We start from the raw sequence: 20,687 nt of genomic DNA, 5'->3' as shown, positions 1-20,687 counted from the left end.
AAGTGCTCTGTGATTTAAGAAATTCATTGAATGTTCTCACACATAACATAATTCATCTTTCATAAGAGGAAATTTACTTTGAAAATACCACTTCTCAAACCAGCCCCCCCCCCCCCCCCCCCCCCCAAATATTTTTCAGTGACCCATTAGAAATGTAAACAGTTGTGATGTCACACTCATCAAAAGCCATTTGTTGTTAAGAGGTATTGCATAGTCTTCGTCCTACAGCCTTTTACACATTTTGCTGTCGGCAGATGCTTGTGTGTGCATTGTGTTTTGATGTTGTAAATGGTCCATTTTCTTTGCAACTAAAGTTTTATTTTAGTGTTATTCACTCATTTATGTCTTATTGCCACAGTATTATTCTGAGTAGTAGGCTAGAGTAAAATTCTTTGTTAGAACATCAGTTCTTACCAGTCAAAATTACAAAAAAATAGCTGAAAAACAAACAATGGAAAATTCCTGGAATTTTAAAAAATTCCCAGGTTTTTCCTGGATGAAAAAATTTCTATCTTTTTCCTGGATTTCCCTGGGCATATATACCCTGTTATGTGTTTCTGTGTGCCACACACTATTCCTTTATGGAGAAGTGGTTGCCTTTTGTTTATTTTATGCATATTATCTACCAATTTTGATCTAGGGATCAAAATGTTGGACCTAGAAACCGAAATATTCTAAATGGGATCTGTGGGTAAGACAAGAAGGGACAAGATACAAAATTAAACAATACTAAGCATGCTTCAGATCAATCCCCTAAAAGAAAACTATGGATGGAAATTGGCTGAACTGATTTAGCCACATTAAAAGAATTGTAAAGGGAAGATTATCAAGATGAAGTGGACAGAATCTGGAAGAAGACAGACTGGAAGATCATGAACAGATGGAGAGACCTGGTGAAAGACGATCGAAACTGGAGAGGACTACTATGGGAGAAAATGCTGAATGACAATTTTAACAGGTCAGCCTCACACGAGGATGACCTATTAAAATTTTGGAATCTCTAAATACATACTCCCGATTAAATTTCACATGGTTGTATCCAACTCCCATGCCACTTTCCTTAATTTTGACCCCATCCTCACCGAGGCTCAGCTACACAATTTTGTTCACATTAAACCTGCTATGAAACAAAAGTATTCACATTTTGATAGCTGCCATCTTTTCCATATCAAACATTCCCTCACATACAGCCAGGCAAACATATTTGCTCTGATGCAGACTCTTTGCAGCAATACGCTGCCATTCTCACCTCAGCCTTCACAGGATATAATTACCCCACCAGCCTACATCAAAAGCAGATTTCCCAGTCCACCATATCCAACCCAGGTACTAATGATCCCTCCAAAAAAAAACAACTTACGAGTACACCACTAGTCTCTCAGTATTATCCTGGTCTGGAATGTATTAATCAGCTACTACAATAAGGCTTTGACTTCTTAAGATCATGTCCTGAAACAAAGTCCATTCTATCGAACATTTTGCTCACCACACATCTGCCATATCCTGGTCAGACACTATGCTCCTCCTCCACTCATTTCCCTGTGGTTCCTACCCCTCTGACAGTTCCCCCTGTAAGACTTGCCCTATGCACCATTCTACCACCATCTATACTAGAATTGTAACTGGTAAAACATTATCAAAGGGAGAGCCACATGTGGAATGACAAACGCCATGTACCACCTGTTATGTAAGTATGTGTCAGCCTTCTACATCAGTATTACTACCACCAAGTTATCAGATAGGATGAATGACCGTAGAAGGTTTATACTGGCAACACACAATATCCTATCACAGTGCATGCTCTACAACATGATAGTCATGATACTGCTGCCTGTTTCATCCCATGTGCCATCTGGATTCTTCTGACACCAGTTTCTCAGAACTAAACAGGTGGGAACTGGTGTTACAAAATGTCCTTGGAACTCGTCGCCCACCGGACCTAACGTTCTCAGTATTTATTTTCAGTAGGTCGTCTTTACTGACCTGTCAATCCCCACCTCCCATCCCACCTGTCTACTATGTATAATGCACTTTGCTTTCTACTCTTATTAACACTTTCACAACGCTTTGTCAGTAATCTCCTTCTACCTCATTACCCTGCCTTCCATCTTTAAGCTCTCAGGCTTTCAAATCTCATCTAGTACAGTCCCAATTATCAGTTTTTCCTTCTCATCCCATCTGGTTCTGGGTGTCTTTTCTGCAACTTTCCTTATTTACTTGACTGCATCAGTCCCTTTATTTCATCACTCTTCCTTCCCCTTCAACCTTTCTGTCAGAAGAAGGAGCCACTGACTCCGAAAGCTTGCACACTTCTGTAGCTTCTGTGAGTATTTTCTCCTGCTGCTGCTGCTGCTTGGTGAGTAGATTTTTCTACTGATTTATTTTGTATCACATGTGGAAAATGTATTCACTTTAATATCTCCAGAATAAGTTTTGTAGTAATGTCAACTTACCTCAGTGGTATAGTCAAACTGAGGCGCCATCTCAGCGTTGGTCCCTCCTCTCAACTGAAGAATGGTAGTAGTTGATGAGAACAGAGCACACGGCAATGCCACCTGAATCAGCAGACCAACACTCCTGCAATGGCATTCATCTGTACCAATGTCCTTTAGCTCTGACTATGAAATGCAATACACTTAAATGAAATCTGATAATTCAGCTTCCAGACCTAGGCATAAATTTAAAAACACTCCTAGACGCATTTCACACTTGTCCAGCAGCCCTCTACACAGTACTGTGCACACGACCATGGTATGGAGAGCCCTACACAGCCTTTCATATCTACATGACATGAGCCGTTGCTATCCAAACAGCAAACAGCACTCGTGGAACTGCCGAGCTCTCCCACTGCAATGAAAACCTGCCATTTCACTAGCATTGTGACCTGTGGGGTAGTTGCTTACAGAACATTGATGCCTTCACATCTTCTTGCCACAGCATGGAGGACTGAGGCCACAACAAGGTGCAGATCAGTTAATCTGTTCTAAGGTTATTTGGTGTTCTTTTTGTTTTCATAACTTCTCATAGGCCTACATACAGCTTCAAAAATGGACATCAAGCAATTAATTTCTGTAATAGAAAAATGGCCAGTTTTATAGGACAAAAGCCTAGAAAATTATAAGGATAGGTTTCATTGCATGGATCAATGTACTCAAAGTATTAAGTGGATCATTTCATAACATGAATACAGTAATATGAGTACAGTAAGTTGTCCAATCACTTGATGAGGCTTTATTGTACCATTTTCAAAAACATATTTACACTGAATGGAACAATAACAATCTTTCCAAAAACTATACTTTAGAAAACTGCCAGTTTACAGAACCAACTGAAGTTGAAAAGTAATGTAACATTATGTTCCTCTCATTATTTGCTAAAATTTCACCACATACCTGTCTCATTGCCTGTGCCTGAAGCCTAATTACTGATGATATATCTTTGGTTTCAAAGCCACCTCTGCCATGCCCAAAGTTATGCAAAATGACACAGGCTTTTATATCTACAGAAAAATCACGGCCCAAGTTCAAAGGTATTTGAGAAATTCTTCATTTGTTGCTCAGTAAAAATGTAAAGAAAATCAACTGCTTTTGAAACTTTTTTATGCCTCTGTTCCTGCAGTAGTTGGTTACCCAATTAATTATGATGTGCTGAGTACAAATTATTAAGACCTTGCCATATGCTGAAATAGTATTTTTATTTTATTTATGTGATGGCAACAGTCAACATTTGTATGGGCTGAATATATTTCTTTAAGAACACATTCATGCACTGTAACTAATCATCCTGTCTCACATGTAGTTCAATGAATGTTGATATACTCAATCATAATGGTAGAACTATTCAGGATCACTGTAGAGCTCTTGAAATTGAGTATGAAATGCCAGCATTCATTTTTAAATTAATTCAATGAATGAACTGTATTCTGTTTCCCCTTTTTAAGCAAAGATAAACAAAAACCCATGATAGCATATGTTTGTTTTTCATTTCATTGGGATTGTGCCAAGACACTAGCAAAGAAGAAGGAGGAAGTTAATGGGCCATGCCATGTACAACAGCATCTGGATAAATGTGAACCACAATGGCAGCATGCCATGTACACAGTGGAATAGAGACAGTTGCCAACAAAGTGTGAAATGGGCCAATCACAGCTCAATTTCAATACAACTATTGTGCAGATAGATCAACAACAAAGACTGTACAGAAATTTATTTTATTGTTCATGCAACAAACAGCAGCAACATATGTTTAAACATTGGACAGAATCATAAAACACCACCAATCTTTGATTACATACTTAGTGTATAACAATAATGAAAATTCCTGGGTGGACCAAAATGTGAAATAAAGAAAAGGAAAGGAAACTACTCATCTGACAGACTGGTGTTTGGAGGTGCAGAGTGTAGACACATGTAACAGCGTTCACAGCGCGCGCGCGTTCGTGTGTGTGTGTGTGTGTGTGTGTGTGTGTGTGTGTGCACACACGCTTGCACACTCCATACATCCATCCACTATAGACAAGTGGTTGCCTTTTTCTACATGTACTAATATTGAACTTGAGAATACATTTCATGCAACAACTAGATGTATTTCCTGCTTTCTTTGTATGTAAAAAACTGAAAGAAAATTTAATTCAGGAATAAAAAGTAAATTTGCCACTACCCCTGTCTCAAATGACATTGAAGCATTAAGCAAGCTTTTCCATTCATTATGGTTTGCACTTATGAATGATTATGTAATCTTTGATACTTTATGTGTAATTTATGACACTAAAGCAATGTATACCTGACCAACAGGAAATTAGGAAACACTGTTCTACACACTACCATCTTTTCTCAGTATGTCAGTACCCTTTGTTTTCATAAATTTCATCAAGTCTTTAACTCCACTGCAATTCTCCTATTTTTTTCTCTGTCTGCTACATATTTCTCTCACAGTGGTTTACAGGACTGGAGGGGGCAAATCTATATCTCACCTAGTGTAGTAGGGGAAGCAACGCAACAGAGGTACATTCCACTTTCCTCATCAAATGTGCATTTCATGCTTTGTGGTGTGTGGCAACTGAAGTTAACCTTTACATGCTGGTCCAAATGGATGATTACAAGTCTTATAGAACCAAATACAGAAACAGAATACATGCATAATGAAATATTCTCTCAAGTCTTACAAAAGTACAGAATTAAAAATAGTACAAATTATACAAAAAAAAAATCAGAAATATAATAACTAACAGTGTTTGTACTATCCTGGAATATAAGACTGCACTATTACACAAATCTGTGTGTGTCAGCCATGAGAACTATACGTTATGAGACACCACTTGTGATGACACAATCTGAGTTACACCAGAACAATATTTTTTACAACAATTTCATAGCAATTGCATCTGAATCATTTATACTGACATGTGGTTTGTCAACAACAAACCAGTCAACAATTGCAACTTTAACGAACAGAAAAACATTGGTAACTTTCTCCATAATGTACCAGAGCATCTCTCGTGTCCACATATGAAGAATACACTATGTTTGTTATCTAGAACAATATCCTATTTGCATAGTTATTAAGCTGAAAATGATGAGCGAGATACACACGATTTTCTGCTGGGGATGTTTAGTATCAATGCTTACGTGTGAAATTAATATGGCTGCATTTCAGGCCTACTACAAAAGTATGTAAAATAGATTAAAATTAACACACATTGAATAGAGTCAAGGTCTACATACAAACTCTGCAAACCACTGAAGTGCGCGGCAGAGGGTATTTTCCACTGCATCACCTACTATATCTTCTTCTCAGTGGAGTGTGGAAAGAACAACCACTTACATGGTGTGTGTGTGTGTGTGTGTGTGTGTGTGTGTGTGTGTGGTGGGGTGCATGCAGTGAGGGGGGGGGGAAGGGGGGACAGGATGGGGTTTGCACACCGCAATTAGTGTAATTTTGTCTTTCTTGCTCCTATGAGAGCCATAGATGGCTGTAGTACATTCGTACATTTCTCATTTAATACTGGTGCTTAAAATTTTTAAGTAGTTTTCACACCAGCATTCAAAAATGATATCATACATTTGTTCAGATTTAACTTTTCAAATGGATAAAGTGCACTTAAAAAAAATAAAAAAACTGATTTTTAGATTATGCAGCAGCAGGAACAACAACTTGTGTATTAAAACTTTGCGACTTCCAGGTAATAAATTAAGAGGTACTATCATACGAAACTCACGAAAACTGTATGAACTTTCTTCTAAATCTACATGGATACTCTGCAAGCTACTATACAGTGCGTGGCGGTTGGTACCCCATACCACCACTAGTCATTTACCTTCCTGTTCCATTCGCAAATAGGACGAGGGAAAAAATGACTGTCTATATGCCTCCATATGAGCCCTTATTTCTTGTATCTTATCTTCGTGGCCCTTAAATGCAATGTACATTGGCGGCAGTAGAATCATTCGGCAGTCAGCTTCAAATGCCGGTTCTCTCAAAAAGAACATCGGCTTCCCTCCAGTGATTCCCATTTGAGTGCCTGAAGCACCTTTTTAACACTTAAGTGTTGTTCAAACCAACCAGTAACAAATGTAACAGCCCACCTCCGAATTGCTTTGATGTCTTCCTCCAGTCCGACCCAGTACGGATCCCAAACACTCTAGCAGTACTCAGGAATAGGTCACACCAGTGTCCTGTGTGTTTTTATGGCGAGTTATTTTGCTTTAGGGCGCAAAAACAACAACTGGGGTCATACACGCTCAAGTCAGAATGATAGAACACAAACACAGAGAGGAGTTAAATGACTATACATCAGTCGCAATTGAGAGAACAGTAGACAGCTAAAAACAAGCACATGGAAAAAGGGCTAAAATCACCATTTAGAAATGGAGGTCCAAAACTAAAAATTAAATGGCCTTTGCCACATTGCTTTAGTGGATAAAAAGTAAAACGCGGCCGACAGCCCGCATGTCATTCCCTAAAACGGCTGATAAATAAGATGGCAAACCCTTGCTGGAGCGTAAATGGTTAAAACAGGGGCATACAGCAGGAAGTGGCGGACAGTTAAAATTTGGGCACAATGTACACAAAGTGGTGGGGTAGCACCACTTAGCAAATGACGATGGTTAAAACGGCAGTGCCCAATATGCAGCCAACTTAAAATAATCTCCTCCCTACAGGAGGACCGAGAGGTGGTCGTCCAAGGTGCTGGAAGAGGCTTAATAGACTAAGCTTATTCCCATGAAGGCAGGACCATTGGAAATGCTCAAGGGACACCACCTCCTGACAGATGGCAACACAGAGATCACTGGAGGGAATATAGGTACTCACAGGCTGTAATCTTGGCAGCAGTGTCAGCAGCCTCGTTTCCCGGCAGACCGACATGAGAAGGAACCCACATAAACATCACAGTGACTCCACCAAGACTGAGCAAGTGACAGTTTTCCCAGACCTGCTCCACTGAGGGATGAGCAGTGTACAGCCACAGAGACTTCGGAGGACACTGAGTGAGTCTGAGCAAAGGACACAATTGGAATGCCTGTTTCATCAGATGTACTCTGTGGCCTCATACAAGGCAAAGAGCTCGGCTGTAAATACTGAAAAGCATGTCGGAAGCCAATATCAAAAGACATGGGTGCCAATGATGATGGCACACCCGACCCCACAGTCAGTCCAAGAGCCATCAGTGTATACAAAGGTACTATCACCAAGTTCCATGCGAAGATCTTCAAACTGAAGACGACAGATCGAGGCTGGAGAACTGTCCCTAGGAAGCGAATGAAGGCCAAGGTAAACATGGGCCACATCACGAAGCCAAGGTGGTGAAAGGTTCACAACCACTGGGAAAGCTGCAGATAGTGTGTAAGTAGCTGCTGTAGCAAGTGGTGAAGGCAGACTGTAGGAGGTAACAGAAGAGGGATGAGCCCCATACTGACGATCGAAGGAATCATCAGAAGAGGAGGCACAGCAGGTGTGGCGACGCACGGCAGACGAACAGCATGCTTACCTGCTGAGGAGAAAGTCATCGTGGTAGGACAGTGGTAGTTCAGCAGCTTCAGCATACAGACTCTCAACCTGGCTGGTGTAAAAGGCGCCCATGGCCAAACAGATGCCGTGATGGTGCTGAGACGGCATATGAGGGATGAGTGTGCAGATGCATAAACAAACCATCTACAGTAGAGTTTTGAATGGATGAAGGACCAGTACAAACGGAGGAGGATGGTTCGATCAGCACCACGGGAAGTACCATTGAGGACATGTTGGAGATTGAGGGACTGCGTACACAGGCTGCCAGGGGAGACACATGGGAGGACCAAGAGAGTTTGCTATCGAACATGAGCCCCAGAAATTTCGTAGTTTCAACGAACGGAAGGGTAACAGGCCCAAGATGCAGAGATGTTAGGAGAAACCATTTGTGCCGCCAGAAATTCATACAGACATTTTTGTCAGGGGAAAAGCAAAAGCGATTGGCGATGCTCCAGGAGTGAAGACGATCAAGGCAGTGCTGAAGACGTTGCTCAGTGAGACAGGTCCATGGAGAACTGGAATAGAGGGCAAAATCATCAACAAAAAGAGCCCAAGATGCCCGGCGGGAGACAGGCCATTATAGGGTTACTGGCAATAGCAAAGAGGACGACTCTCAGGACAGAACCCTGAGGCACACCGTTTTCCTGGACAAAGGTGTCCAACAAGGCAGAACCAACACACATCTTGAAAACTCTGTCTTGTAGAAATGCCTGAAGGAAACAGGTCAGGTGCCTATGGAAGCTCCATGTGTAGAGTATGGGGGATACCAGTTATCTAGCAGGTGTTGTAGGCCTTCTCCAAATTGGAAAACACATCCACGGTCGGGAATTTCCACAGAAAACCATTCATGACATAGGTGGACAAAGTAACGAGATGGTCAACAGCAGAACTCCGTGCTCGAAATCCACACTGTGCATTCATTAGTAAATGGCAAGACTCAAGCCACCATACCGGCCGGGCACGAATCATACGGGTGCAAACGCATCTGGTAAGAAAGGCGGGGAAGTAGCTAGAAGGAAGGTTTTTTTGTCCTTTCCGGGCTTAGGTATGGGTATGATGGTGGCTTCACTCCAGCGTCCAGGAAATGTGCCCTTTGCCCAGATGCAGTTGTAAGTGTTAAGCACAAAGTGGTTGCCCTTCAGGAGAATGTGGATGATGTCTGGCCCTGGGGTGGAAGATCGGGATGAACTGAGAGCAAGATCTAGCTCCCTCACAGTAAAGGCGGCATTGTGGCGCTCACGATTCAGAGAAGAGAAGGGTATCGCCCGAGCTCCTCCGCTCTTTTCCGATGGAGGAAGGCAGGGTGATAGTGGGAAGAGCTCAAAACATCTGCAAAATGGCAGCCCAAGGTGTTGGAGATAGGAGTAAGGTCCATGATGACATCGTCAGCGACTGTCCCGTCGGAAATTGAGGAATGGATCTAGGTTCCAGATGGCTGTTGGAGGTTGGCCCACACGACAGCGGAAGCTGTGGAACTGTTAAAAAACTAGTGAATGAAATCCAGCTAGCTCTTTTGCTATCCTGAAGAACGCAACAACACTTTGCATGCATCTGTTTATAACAAATGCAATTTGCCAGTGTAGGGTGGCGGTTAAAAACGTGGAGAGCACATCTACATGCGCGAATTGTGTCTCGGCATGCTCAGTCCACCAAGGGACTGGGACACGACATAGAGAGGAAGTGCGGAGGGATGGAACATTCTGCAGCAGTAAGGATAATGCTTGTGAGATATTTGACCTGGCCATCACAACTGGAGAAATCTTGTTCTTCGAAGTTCACCAGGGAAGAGTAGAGCTGCTAGTCAGCCTTGGGAAGCTGCCATTTAGGCATTCACGTGGATGGGGTAGGAGTTAGCAAACGGATAGCACACGGGAAATGGTCGCTAGAGTAGGTGTCCGAAAGAACAGACCACTCAAGACGATGGGCAAGCTGGGCAGTGCAGAAGGATAGGTCCAAATGGGAATAGATGTGCAATGAGTCAGAAAGGAAAGTGGATACTTCAGTGTTAAGGCAGAAGAGGTTAAATTGTTTAAGAACGTCAGCCAAGAGGGCACCTCTCTGACAGGTCCTGGGAGAACTCCAAAGGGGATGATGTACATTAAAGTCACCGAGTAGCAAAAAATGGGGGAGGTAGCGCCCAATAAGTTGAAGGAAGTCTGCCCTGGTGACAGCGAATGAGGGAGGGACATATATATGTAGTAAAGAGGGAAAATGTCGGGTGGGGAAGAGAAAGGCAAACTGAAACAGCTTGAAGATTGGTAGTCAGAGAGATGGGTTGACTATGAATATCATCCCATATGAACAGCACGACGCCCCCATGAGAGGGAATGCCGACCTCAGGGGGAAGGTCAAAATGAACTGGTAAGAAATGTGAAAGCTCAAAGCAGCCGTTAGAGCGCAATTTCGTTTCCTGAAGGCAGAGTACAAGGGGATGCTGTGACACTAAAAGCAGCCGTAAATCCTCATTGTGGGACCGAAGGCGACGAACGTTCCATTGGAGGAGAGTCATGATGAGTGACAGCTGGGGAAGAGGTGCTACTACAGGGCACAGAAGCAGGAGCTGTGTAGCTGGTGGTTTCGCCCCTTGAGCAAGAGTTTGACAGCTTGTTGCACAGCTGGATGAGGGGATGGCAATGTTACCTAGACACTGGGCGATTTCACAACCTCAGAGCTGAATTGGAGGTCACATGTCTGCATGGCCATGTCCTTCATGGAGCAAGAGGTAACAAGAACAGAACTATAGGTACCAGACGGGAGAACACAGGGTTTGCGACTAGCCACTAACTTGCAAGCAACTGGATAAGGCACCTTTTCCTTTACTCCGATCTCTTGAACAGCCCACTCAGCAAGATACAATGGACACTCCCGAGAGGAGGCGGCATGGCCGCTGTCCTGTTTGTGACCTCCTTACACTTTTTCCTAAAATTCTCCCAATAAACTGAAGTCAAACATTTGCCTTCCCTACCACTGTTCTCGCATGCTTGTTCCATCATTTTGCAGTGTTATACCCATATATTTAAATGACCTGACTGTGTCAAACAGGACACTAGTAATACTTTATCTGAACATTACAGATTTGATCTCATCCACATTAACTTACATTTTTCCACATTTAGGGCTAGCTCCCATTCATCACACCAACTGGAAATTATGTCTAAGTCATCTTGTATCTTCCTACAGTCACTCAACTTTGACACCTTATTGTACACCAAGGCAACATCAGCAGACAACCACAGATTGCTGTCCACCCTATCAACCAAATCATTTATGTATATACAGGTAACAACAGTGGTCCTATCACATTTTCCCTGGGGCACCCCTGATGATACCTTCCTCTCTGATGAACACTTGACGACAACAAACTGGGTTCTATTATTTAAGAAGTTTTTGAGCCACTCACATATCTGAACTTATTCCATATGCTCATACCTTCGTTAACAGCCTGCAATGGGGCAGAGTGTCAAATGCTTTCTGGAAATCTAGAAATAAGGAATCTGCCTGTTGCCTTTCATCCACAGTTCACAGTATATCATGTGAGTGAAGACCAAGCTTAACTTTGCATGAGTGATGCTTTCTAAAAATCATACTGATTCATGGACATAAGCTTCCAGGTCTCACAAAAATTTATTATATTCGAACTGAGATTACGTTCAAGAACTCTGCAGCAAACAGAAGTAACGGGTATTGGTCTGTAATTTTGCGGGTATGTTCTTTTACCCTTCTTGTTTACTGGAGTCATCTCTGCCTTACACTGAAAGAGAACCAGTCACAGCATTAACATAATATTGCTGATTCACAGTCACACATGTGTATTTGTGTCTGTTCAATTGCTCTTGGTCTAACACTATCACTTTATAATGAGAACGTAAATGTTTATGTGCCTGCAACCAGTGGTTCATTTTTTCTGAACCTTCAATTTTATGTCTGTCAGAAAGTACTACACACAGTTATAGTATCATAGTATCAGGTCGACTTATCACAACAAGAGAAATGCAGTTACAGTTCTGAACCTCATGTTTGGACTTCAATAAACCGAAGTGCATATTTTTTTCTACATTGATTTGCAGTACTCACGCATGATATGTCACAGATGTTTGTAAAAAGGTCATTGACAGCACAATTGTCCTGCAAATAGTATTCGTCATTATGGAATTTTGCTTAAAAAAGATTGACTGTATTGCAGGTCCCCCTCTCTGCTTGAACACACTATTTAGCACATTCTAGGAGGTGCTGGTAAGTCCTTTGGTTTCTCTAGTTAAAACGAATGTAGACTGGTTCTGAATTTTTGTTATTAATGCTTCTTTACATTATATGTGACAGTACCTGTATAGAAGTAACACTGGTTTTTACTTTTTTGTGGAGGTATGAAGTGAATATGGCGCAAGAATGTAGATAATACACAAAGTCATGGTGGGATTAAGTATCTTTCTTCAAAGGGAACATTGGCAAACAAACTTATGATAATTTTATTTGATTATGTTTTTAGGGGCCAAAGCTGCTACAGTCATAAGCGCACATTCTGTGGCATAGAGAAGGGTAAAAAACTGAAATTTAAATCAGCAGCAATGGGAGCAAAACTCAAGGAGGAAGGAAACTTAAAACGGAAGATAATCTTAGAAAAGTCTTTTGAAGGGGGTTTGTTTTCCCTGAAAAGAGCCTCAAATCACCAATGTCCTCCCACTAATACTTACAGACTCAAGGACATGATCGGCTGAACATGTCATCTGCTAAAAGGGAAGATATATCGAGTGACAGCTGTAAATGGACGCGTAGTGGATTAAAATAGGGACACTGAAGTAAAAGGTGTCTCACCATCCTTGATTAAGAGCAGTGGGAAGAAAGTAGGGAAGATCGCCAATTAAAAGATGTTGATGGCTAAAAAGACAGTGCCCAATCTGGAGTCAAGTTAAAATTACCTCCTCCTGATGATGAAACCAAGAGAAAAAGATCCAAGCAAGGGGAAGAGGTTTTATGTCCCGCAATTTATTATCCTGAAGTGCAGACCAAGTTGTGTGCCACAAAAGAGCAACACAACGACATAAAACGCTCCATAGATTGGCAAACGGAACCGGACCAGGGGGTGGACGGGATAAAGAGCTTGGAGACTGAGAAGAGATCTGAGCAAATCCAAGAATATAATATACTGTATCTGCTTATGGCGATTGATGTATTTGACAACCTGGATAACAGTGTAAAGCTCTGCAGTAAAAACCGAACATTGGCTGGGAAGCCAAAATCTAATAGGGGTGTCATCAAAGGTGGTCTTGGAGCTGTCAGTGTAACGTGGCATCCTCCATTTGTGCCCATAGAGAAGCAAATGCCCGTCGATAAACTATGGGGGGGTGAGGGGGGGTGGTACTATCCTTGGGAAGCTGAAAGGTCACGGAGAAGACAGGTTCGGGGGCGAAGTCAAGGTGCCGTCGTATCCCCAGCTGTGAAGCAAGTTTCACGAAATTGGAAGAAAAGGGAATGCAGCATTTGACAGAAGTGGACTCCTGGTGGTAGGAGAGAGGAAGGGTGGCCTGCATACCCTAAATCCAAGGAGGAGTCAAAAAAAGGACATGGGTTGGGTGAACAGGCATGGAAGACAGATGACTAGCATAATGACTCAGAAGGACAGCTCACTGATTGGACATCGGAGGTTCAGCAGTCTCAGTGTAAAGGATCTTTACGGGGCTGGTGTAAAAAGCTCTAGACACTAAATGCAATCCATCATGGTGGTGGACAGAGTCTAGGCACTGAAGAACCGACTGCCATGCAGAGGAGTAAACCATGCTTCCAGAGTCCAATTTTGAGTGCACTAAGGCACGATATAGGAGATGGAGAACCACTCTATCCACTCCCAAGGAGATACCACTCAGAACACCCAAGGTGTTGAGGGATCGCCGACAGTGAGGTGAAAGATATGAAACGTGAGAAGACCAGCACAGTCTTCTGTCAAACTTAAGTTCCTAGAATTTGGCAACATCTGCGAATGGAAGGGCAAGTGCGCCTAGATGTAGGGAACGTGGATAAAACTCTGTACGATGCCAAAAACTGACACAGACGATCTTACTGGGAGAAAACCTGAAGCCGGTTTCGATGCTCCACGAGTGGAGGTGATCGACACATCCTGGAAGACGTCATTCAAGAAGTCTGGTCCATTGAGAGCTGTATTAGATGCAGAATCGCTGACAAAGAGGGAGCCCGAGACATTGGGAAGGAGACAATCCATAATTGGATTTATGGTGGTGGCAAACAGCACAACATTTAGCATGGAGCACCCTGTTTACTTGGGAGAAGATACCAGAGAGAGTAATGTTCACCTGCATCTTAAATGTGCCCTCCGTCATAAATTCATGGATGAAAAGGGGTAGCCGACCTAGAAAGCCCCAAGAGAACAGTGTGTAGAGGATGCCTGTCCTCCAACAGGTATCATGTGCCTTCTCTAGACCAAAAAATATTTCTACCGTTTGGCAATTCCTGAGAAAGTTGTTCATGATGTAAGTGGAGAGAGCAACAAGATGGTCAAAGCGAAACGATGCTTTCGGAAACCGTATTGGGCAGTTGTTAAAAGGTTTTGAGACTCCAGACACCAGCCTCACAGGAAATTTACCATACGCTCCAAAACTTTACAAACACTACTCTTGAGAGAGATTGGGCAATAGCTTTTGCAGGTTTCAGAACAGGAATGACGATAGCTTCCTGCTATATTCTGGGAAAGGTACTGTCGACCCAAAGTCAGTTATAAAGGCGAAGGAGGTAGCACAGACTAGGGTATAATAGATGCAGCAATGTTTGAACATAGCTACCATGGTCCCAGAGCAGAAGAGTGAGAGGAGGAGACTGCATGTCTAAGGTGCCGCATTAAAAAAAAGAAGCATTACAGCTTTTGCAATTTTGAGATGAAAATGCAAAATGTCGCTCTTCCGCTATCTGCTGCTTTGGGAGAAAGGCTGGTGAGTAATTAGAAGAGCTCAAAAACTCAGCAAAGTGACAACCCAATGAGATAGAGATTGCGACTGGGTCCACTAAGGTGTCCTGCATGACAGTTAGTCCAGAGATTGGGGAATAACTGAACATGCCGGATAGCCGTCGGAGTAGACTCCGAACAACTGATAAGTAAGTGAAGGTATTAAAGGAGCTGGTAAAGAAATCCCAGCTTGCCTTCTTGTTATTGTGTATGATGTGACGGCATCACGCATGTAACTGCTTATAGCGGATACAGTTGGCCAATGTAGGATGGCGGCGGAAAACACGAAGAGCACATCTCCGCTTGCATATTGCGTCACAGCACACCTCGTTCCAGCAAGGAACTTAGCGGTGCCAGAACAAAGGGAAGGTACAGGGAAATGAACATTCTGCTGATGTAAGAATAACTTTCATAACACGAGTGACCTGATTGTTGATGCTAGGAAACTGATTGTCATCAAATGTTGCCAGAGAGGAGAAAAGTGTCCAATTGGCTTGAGAAAACTTCCAACGTCTTGGGCACATTGATGGCACTTGTGGCTGTAATCGAAGGACACATGGAAAATGGTCACTCGAATGTGTATCAGCAAGAGCGAACCTTTCAAAAGCATCAAGCTAGCTGAACATTGCCAATCAAAAGGTCCAAATGGGAGTACATTGATGTGGAGGCAGACAAAAATGTAGGTTCCCCACTACTGAGGCAATCAAACTCCAATTGGTGGAAGAGGTCAATCAATAGGGAGCCCCTCTGACAGGAGATCCCCAAAGCGGGTGGTGGGTGTTGAATTCCCCAACCAGCAAATATGGGGGTGGAAGATGACCAAGGAGATGAAGGAGATTGGCTCTTGACATTGGTGTGGACGAAGGAATGTATAGGGTACAAAGAGAGAAGGTAAATCCAGAAAGGGAGAGACATACAGCAACAGCTTGGAAGGAACAGCTTAAGTGGATTGGGTGATAAGGAATAGTATCATGGAGGAGAATCATTAGTCCCCTGTGTGCTGGAACGCAAACAACAGAGGGGAGGTCAAACCTGACTGACTGGAAATGAGGGAAGACAAAGTGATCTTGGGGATGTACCTTTGTTTCCTGAAGACAGAAGATGGGGGAGTAGGTTCGTAAGAGGATCAACAGTTCATCCCAATTGGAGTTAATTCCACTGATATTGCAATGGATAATTGACACACGATGGACAAAAAAAAGGAAAAATCTCACCACCGTTGCCGTCAACATAGTGACCACTGAGAGCCGGTGGCCGACGGTGTGGAAAGGCATTCAGCCAGAGACAGAATATCCTTTTCCATAGGTTGTTCAGGGGCAGTTCCTGCCAGCAGTGATCAGCTGGTTGATCAGCCACCAACGGTGAGTCTCGGCAACGCGGGTGGCGGCTGAGGGCAGCTACCACTGGATGGTGCTGGAGAAGAGACACGCGGTGGTGGAGAAGGATCAGCCATCTTGGAAGCAGGACATTAAGATGAAGTAGGAGTGGACAGTTATGAGGTCCGGGGACGTAAAAAATCTTCACGAGTAAGCACTTTTTTGGAAGTCCGGAGGTCCGATTTTGGGGGCCATGACTTAGCGGCTGCTGCTGAATGTTGAGCCTTAAAGTCAGCGGGTCATAGTGAGGACATGGAAGGGACCATTTTTGGACTGGCCAATCTGGCGACCGTGGCACTAAAGGTGAGATCGCAATTCTGTATGGCTACCGCCTTAATAGGTCGAAGAGAGGTGAGGACAGTGCTATATTAACTCACTGGGAGCACGGTGGGTTTTCTACTGGCGAACAACTTACGAACAGCAAAGGTGTGTAGCAGTGTAGTTCAAAGCAATTTGTATGACTGGAGGGCACTGTCTGTCTCTAACAACAAGGTGCCATTTTGTAACCAGGAACAAGACTTTACAGGACCTGCAATTGCATTGACACCTTTCTGCATAATGAAAGGGTTTACTGTTGAGAAGTTTTGACCATTGTCACACCGAGAAACAACTAGGAACTCTGGCACTGACTGTAGAATGTTCTGTGGTTGAGACTAGTCTAGCTTTCTATTGTGGGCAGAAGTTGTAGAAATAGAAGAAACCATTGCAAAAGTATACCCCATGATTACCGGCGTCTCTGATGATGTGCTCCTTCCTAGTGGGGGCCCTCTCTGAGGGCACTCCCGCCTTAGGTGACTGTGTACACCTCAAGTCACACCTCCGATTAACAGGGAGGGACCAGGGACCAATTTATATGTTCAGAAGGTACCAGCTTGGGAAATCACCCCTCCCTGGCCTGGCCTTTACCAGGGGTATGTATGTGTCCTGCTTGTCTACCTGGAGTGGGGAATTACGCATTACCCCGTCACCAGCTACGCATGGGAACGCATTAGTCGGCCTTCAGACATGCACAGGGAGGAAAGAAAGAGAAAGGGAGGAGCAAAGAAAAGGAAAGAAGAGAATAATTCTCAAACACCACAGTGGAGAAGAAGGTAAAGAGAAGAATCTAGGAAAAGAGAAAGACAAAGTAAGAATAGAGACATTCCATTATAGAGGTAAAAGAAAAACCACGTCATACATTCACATGTGTCCATCTCCAGATGTAGTTGCAAAACATTCTCTGAAAGAGGGTGAGGAGGAAGGGAAGGGTGGGGGGAGGGGGGTGGATGATCGGGGACAGAAAGGGATGTGGAAAGGGGAGGTATGCAGCCCAGAAAGGAAAGAGAGCTGCACTAGCTCAGGCTCCCGTGCTTGCCACACACGTATCCGCAAGGGAGTTGTGGACCCCATGGAGGGGGTTACGGTAATGTGTCTGGTACATTGGGTGGTAATGGCCCTTCCTACTCCACTATCAATAATTGGATTGCTGCATTTAAAACAGAGCATTTCAGCAATGAAGATGATGAGTTTCCTGGAAGGCCAACTCAAGTCACAGATCTGGGAACTGCAGATGATGTTCATTCCGTGATCCTGGATGATCAGAGGATAACTACTAGCGAGCAAGACACTAGGGATGTCCTGAGAACACGTGCATCATTACTCATGATATTTTAGGCATGAGAAAGCTCTCAGCCAAATGCGTTCTAATGTCTTGATGCAAAACAAAAGTGTTTGCTTCACAGTCCATTTGGTCCAATTTCACCAGAATCCTGTGGGATTTTTTTAATAGCTTCATCAATGTGAATGAAAATGGATATAGACTTATAATTCAGAGTCAGAAGAACGAAGACACAGTGGTTCTCCACATCCAAAGACATTCAAAAACAAAATGATTGGCAGATGAGTTGTTTATATCTGTCTTTTGGTATTGATTTGATTTTAACAGGAGAGCTAAAACAGCTTAGGTCTAACCCGCCACTGCCCACACTGAAACTAGGTTTATTGTGCGGTATCGCTCCCTGTATATCTAGTAAAGCCAACCAGTGCCCTTAAATAGTGCAAGGAGTCCCTCTACCAGTTTTTTGTTAGACACAATTTCTTCAGGTCTAGTTGTCCCGAAGATTCTGTATCTTTTACTCTCCAATGCCATGCATTCAAATATTAGGTGTGATGCAGTTTCTTCACACTCATCGCAGATCTTACATTTAGGGTCCTCTTCCATTATACTCATTGTGTGTAGGTATTTTTTGAAGTTCCCATGGCCGGTCATCAGTCCAGTCATGAGTTTGATCCCTTTCCTGTTCAATCCCAGGATTACAGAGCTTCTTTTAAAACATGGCTTGGGCATCATTACCTTACCATGTTTTTGTTTATGGATCTTGGTCCAATATCCTACGTACTGTTTCCTAAGCCAGTTCCGTAGTTCTAATTTGATCATAGCCTTAGTGATTGTCAAGACACGTTCCGGCCCAATAAATGGAGTTGTTGCCCCCATCCTAGCCAATCTATCGACTTGTTCATTGCCACAGATCCCTGAGTGGCCAGTCTTTTGGTATAAAGAAGGAGTCCTACTTACTGACTACGTACAACGTGGTGAAACCATCATGACAAAGTAATATGTTGAACTTCGACAAACTGAAGCAGCAATTGGTATCTGAACTTCAATGAATACTGAGAAAAGGAAACTCATTCCCACAAGACAATGCTCCTCCTGGCGAGGTGGGGAATCACACAGCAAAAATTGGTAGATCTTCACTTTGACATCCTCAAACATCCACCCCACTCATCTGATCTAGCCCGCTCAGACTATTATCTGTTTGCAAACCTCAAGACACATCTCAAGGGCAGATGACTTCTGATCACTGAGAAAGCCAGTAAGGATATGGACGAGCAATTTCCTGCACAGCTGAATATTTTTTTTTTTTAGATGGGATAAAGAAAATGGAACAAAGATGCCACAAATGTGTTAAGCTGAAGGGGGGATTGCTTGAAGTTTTCTACTCCCCCATCTGGCGTAGGGAGTCAGAGATGTAAAGTTCTTAATTTACATAAAATATTACATTGAAACCAAGAAGTCAAATACATAAATGTAATTATACAATGTATGTCACAATGTGCTTTTAAAACATTCTGCTTTCATAATTACGATGAGTTTTTAATTTATATAAAGTGTTCACATGTCCCAACGGGATAAATGAGATGCGTGTTTCATCACATCGTTAAAATACAACAAAAAATTGTTAGTCTGCAGCGTTAATATTTTTTTTTATAACATGTAATGAGTTTCATGGCATTTTGACCTGCTATATTGTGACATACATTGTATAATTACATTTATGTATTTGACTTCTTGGTTTCAATGTAATATTTTACATAAATTAAGAACTTTATATCTCTTGACTCCCTACGCCAGATGGCGGTTACTGTGTTACAACAAATTCTGTTATATTTGATGTCTTGTTATTTGTATATTTTTCTTCTTTTCTAGTCCTGTAATCTGACACCATATAACTTCACCTGTTGATTTTTATTCTGACGTTTTTTAAGTTGTTTGAAAATAACACGCCAGCGTATGTCGGCACGATGTGGAGGCACTCTGTATTGCTGCAGATGTCCATATCACTATGACAGTAGTCTAAGAAGTAGTCATGCAAGTATTATGATCAAATATTTTATCCGATTCCTCTTTTTAAACTTAATAATCTTCATCTGCCACATATCCTTTCTCCTTTTTATGAAACTGAAGCCAGTAATAAGGGCTGTATGTTGGAATATTTATTTCGCCTTCATTACTTAATAAACACCAAAACTGTCATTTCATTCACTGATTGTTAACAGATTTATTATTTGTTACACTTTAAGAGGGCTGATATGTAGAGGGTATCAAATTAAAGGTTACCTGAAAGAACCACTCAGGAGGAAGAAGGAACATTTTGGCAACAAACTGGAAGAGTCTAAATGCACATTTGAAGTCACAACAAACAGTAACATCTACTGGTTGATAGAAGAAGAAGAAGAAGAAGAAGAAGAAGAAGAAGAAAAGGCACTTATTTTAACAACAATAATTTTTCATACCCAGCTGTTTGTGTGTCAGCACTAAACTCTCCTCCTCCTCGTCTCTCTCCTGGAAAAAATGTGACTTCTGTAGAACCCATTTCAGCTCCCACAAGCTGACCTCCACTCAATTTCTGCACCAATTCAAGACCTGCAGAAAAAAAAGAAGATTAGTAAATTGAACAAATATTTGGTCTGTACAGTGACAGCACCTGCCAAGTAAAAGTCTGCAATTGCGCATACGTCCAATGTGAAACTATATGTGAAGGTAGTATCTGTTCCTGTAAAAACAGATACCATTGATGACCGTGCAGCTTCTC

General features: G+C 42.6%; 1 protein-coding gene across 1 annotated transcript in view; it reads right to left on the bottom strand.

The window, feature by feature from the left end:
* The window catches only part of LOC126191421 (RNA 3'-terminal phosphate cyclase), an 89,752-nt gene that overhangs the window by 51,481 nt on the left and 17,584 nt on the right, over window positions 1-20,687 (bottom strand). The window contains exons 3-4 of the mRNA XM_049932292.1: window positions 20,389-20,518; window positions 2,454-2,577 (exon numbers count right to left, since the gene is read on the bottom strand). Of these exons, the coding sequence (XP_049788249.1) occupies window positions 2,454-2,577; window positions 20,389-20,518 (254 nt within the window). The remainder of the gene's footprint in view (window positions 1-2,453; window positions 2,578-20,388; window positions 20,519-20,687) is intronic.

The sequence above is a fragment of the Schistocerca cancellata genome, chromosome 6, assembly GCF_023864275.1.
Source record: "Schistocerca cancellata isolate TAMUIC-IGC-003103 chromosome 6, iqSchCanc2.1, whole genome shotgun sequence".
Lineage (NCBI taxonomy): Eukaryota > Metazoa > Arthropoda > Insecta > Orthoptera > Acrididae > Schistocerca > Schistocerca cancellata.
The sequence above is the reverse complement of the archived record's forward strand: the minus strand, read 5'-3'. Positions and strand labels throughout refer to the sequence as shown.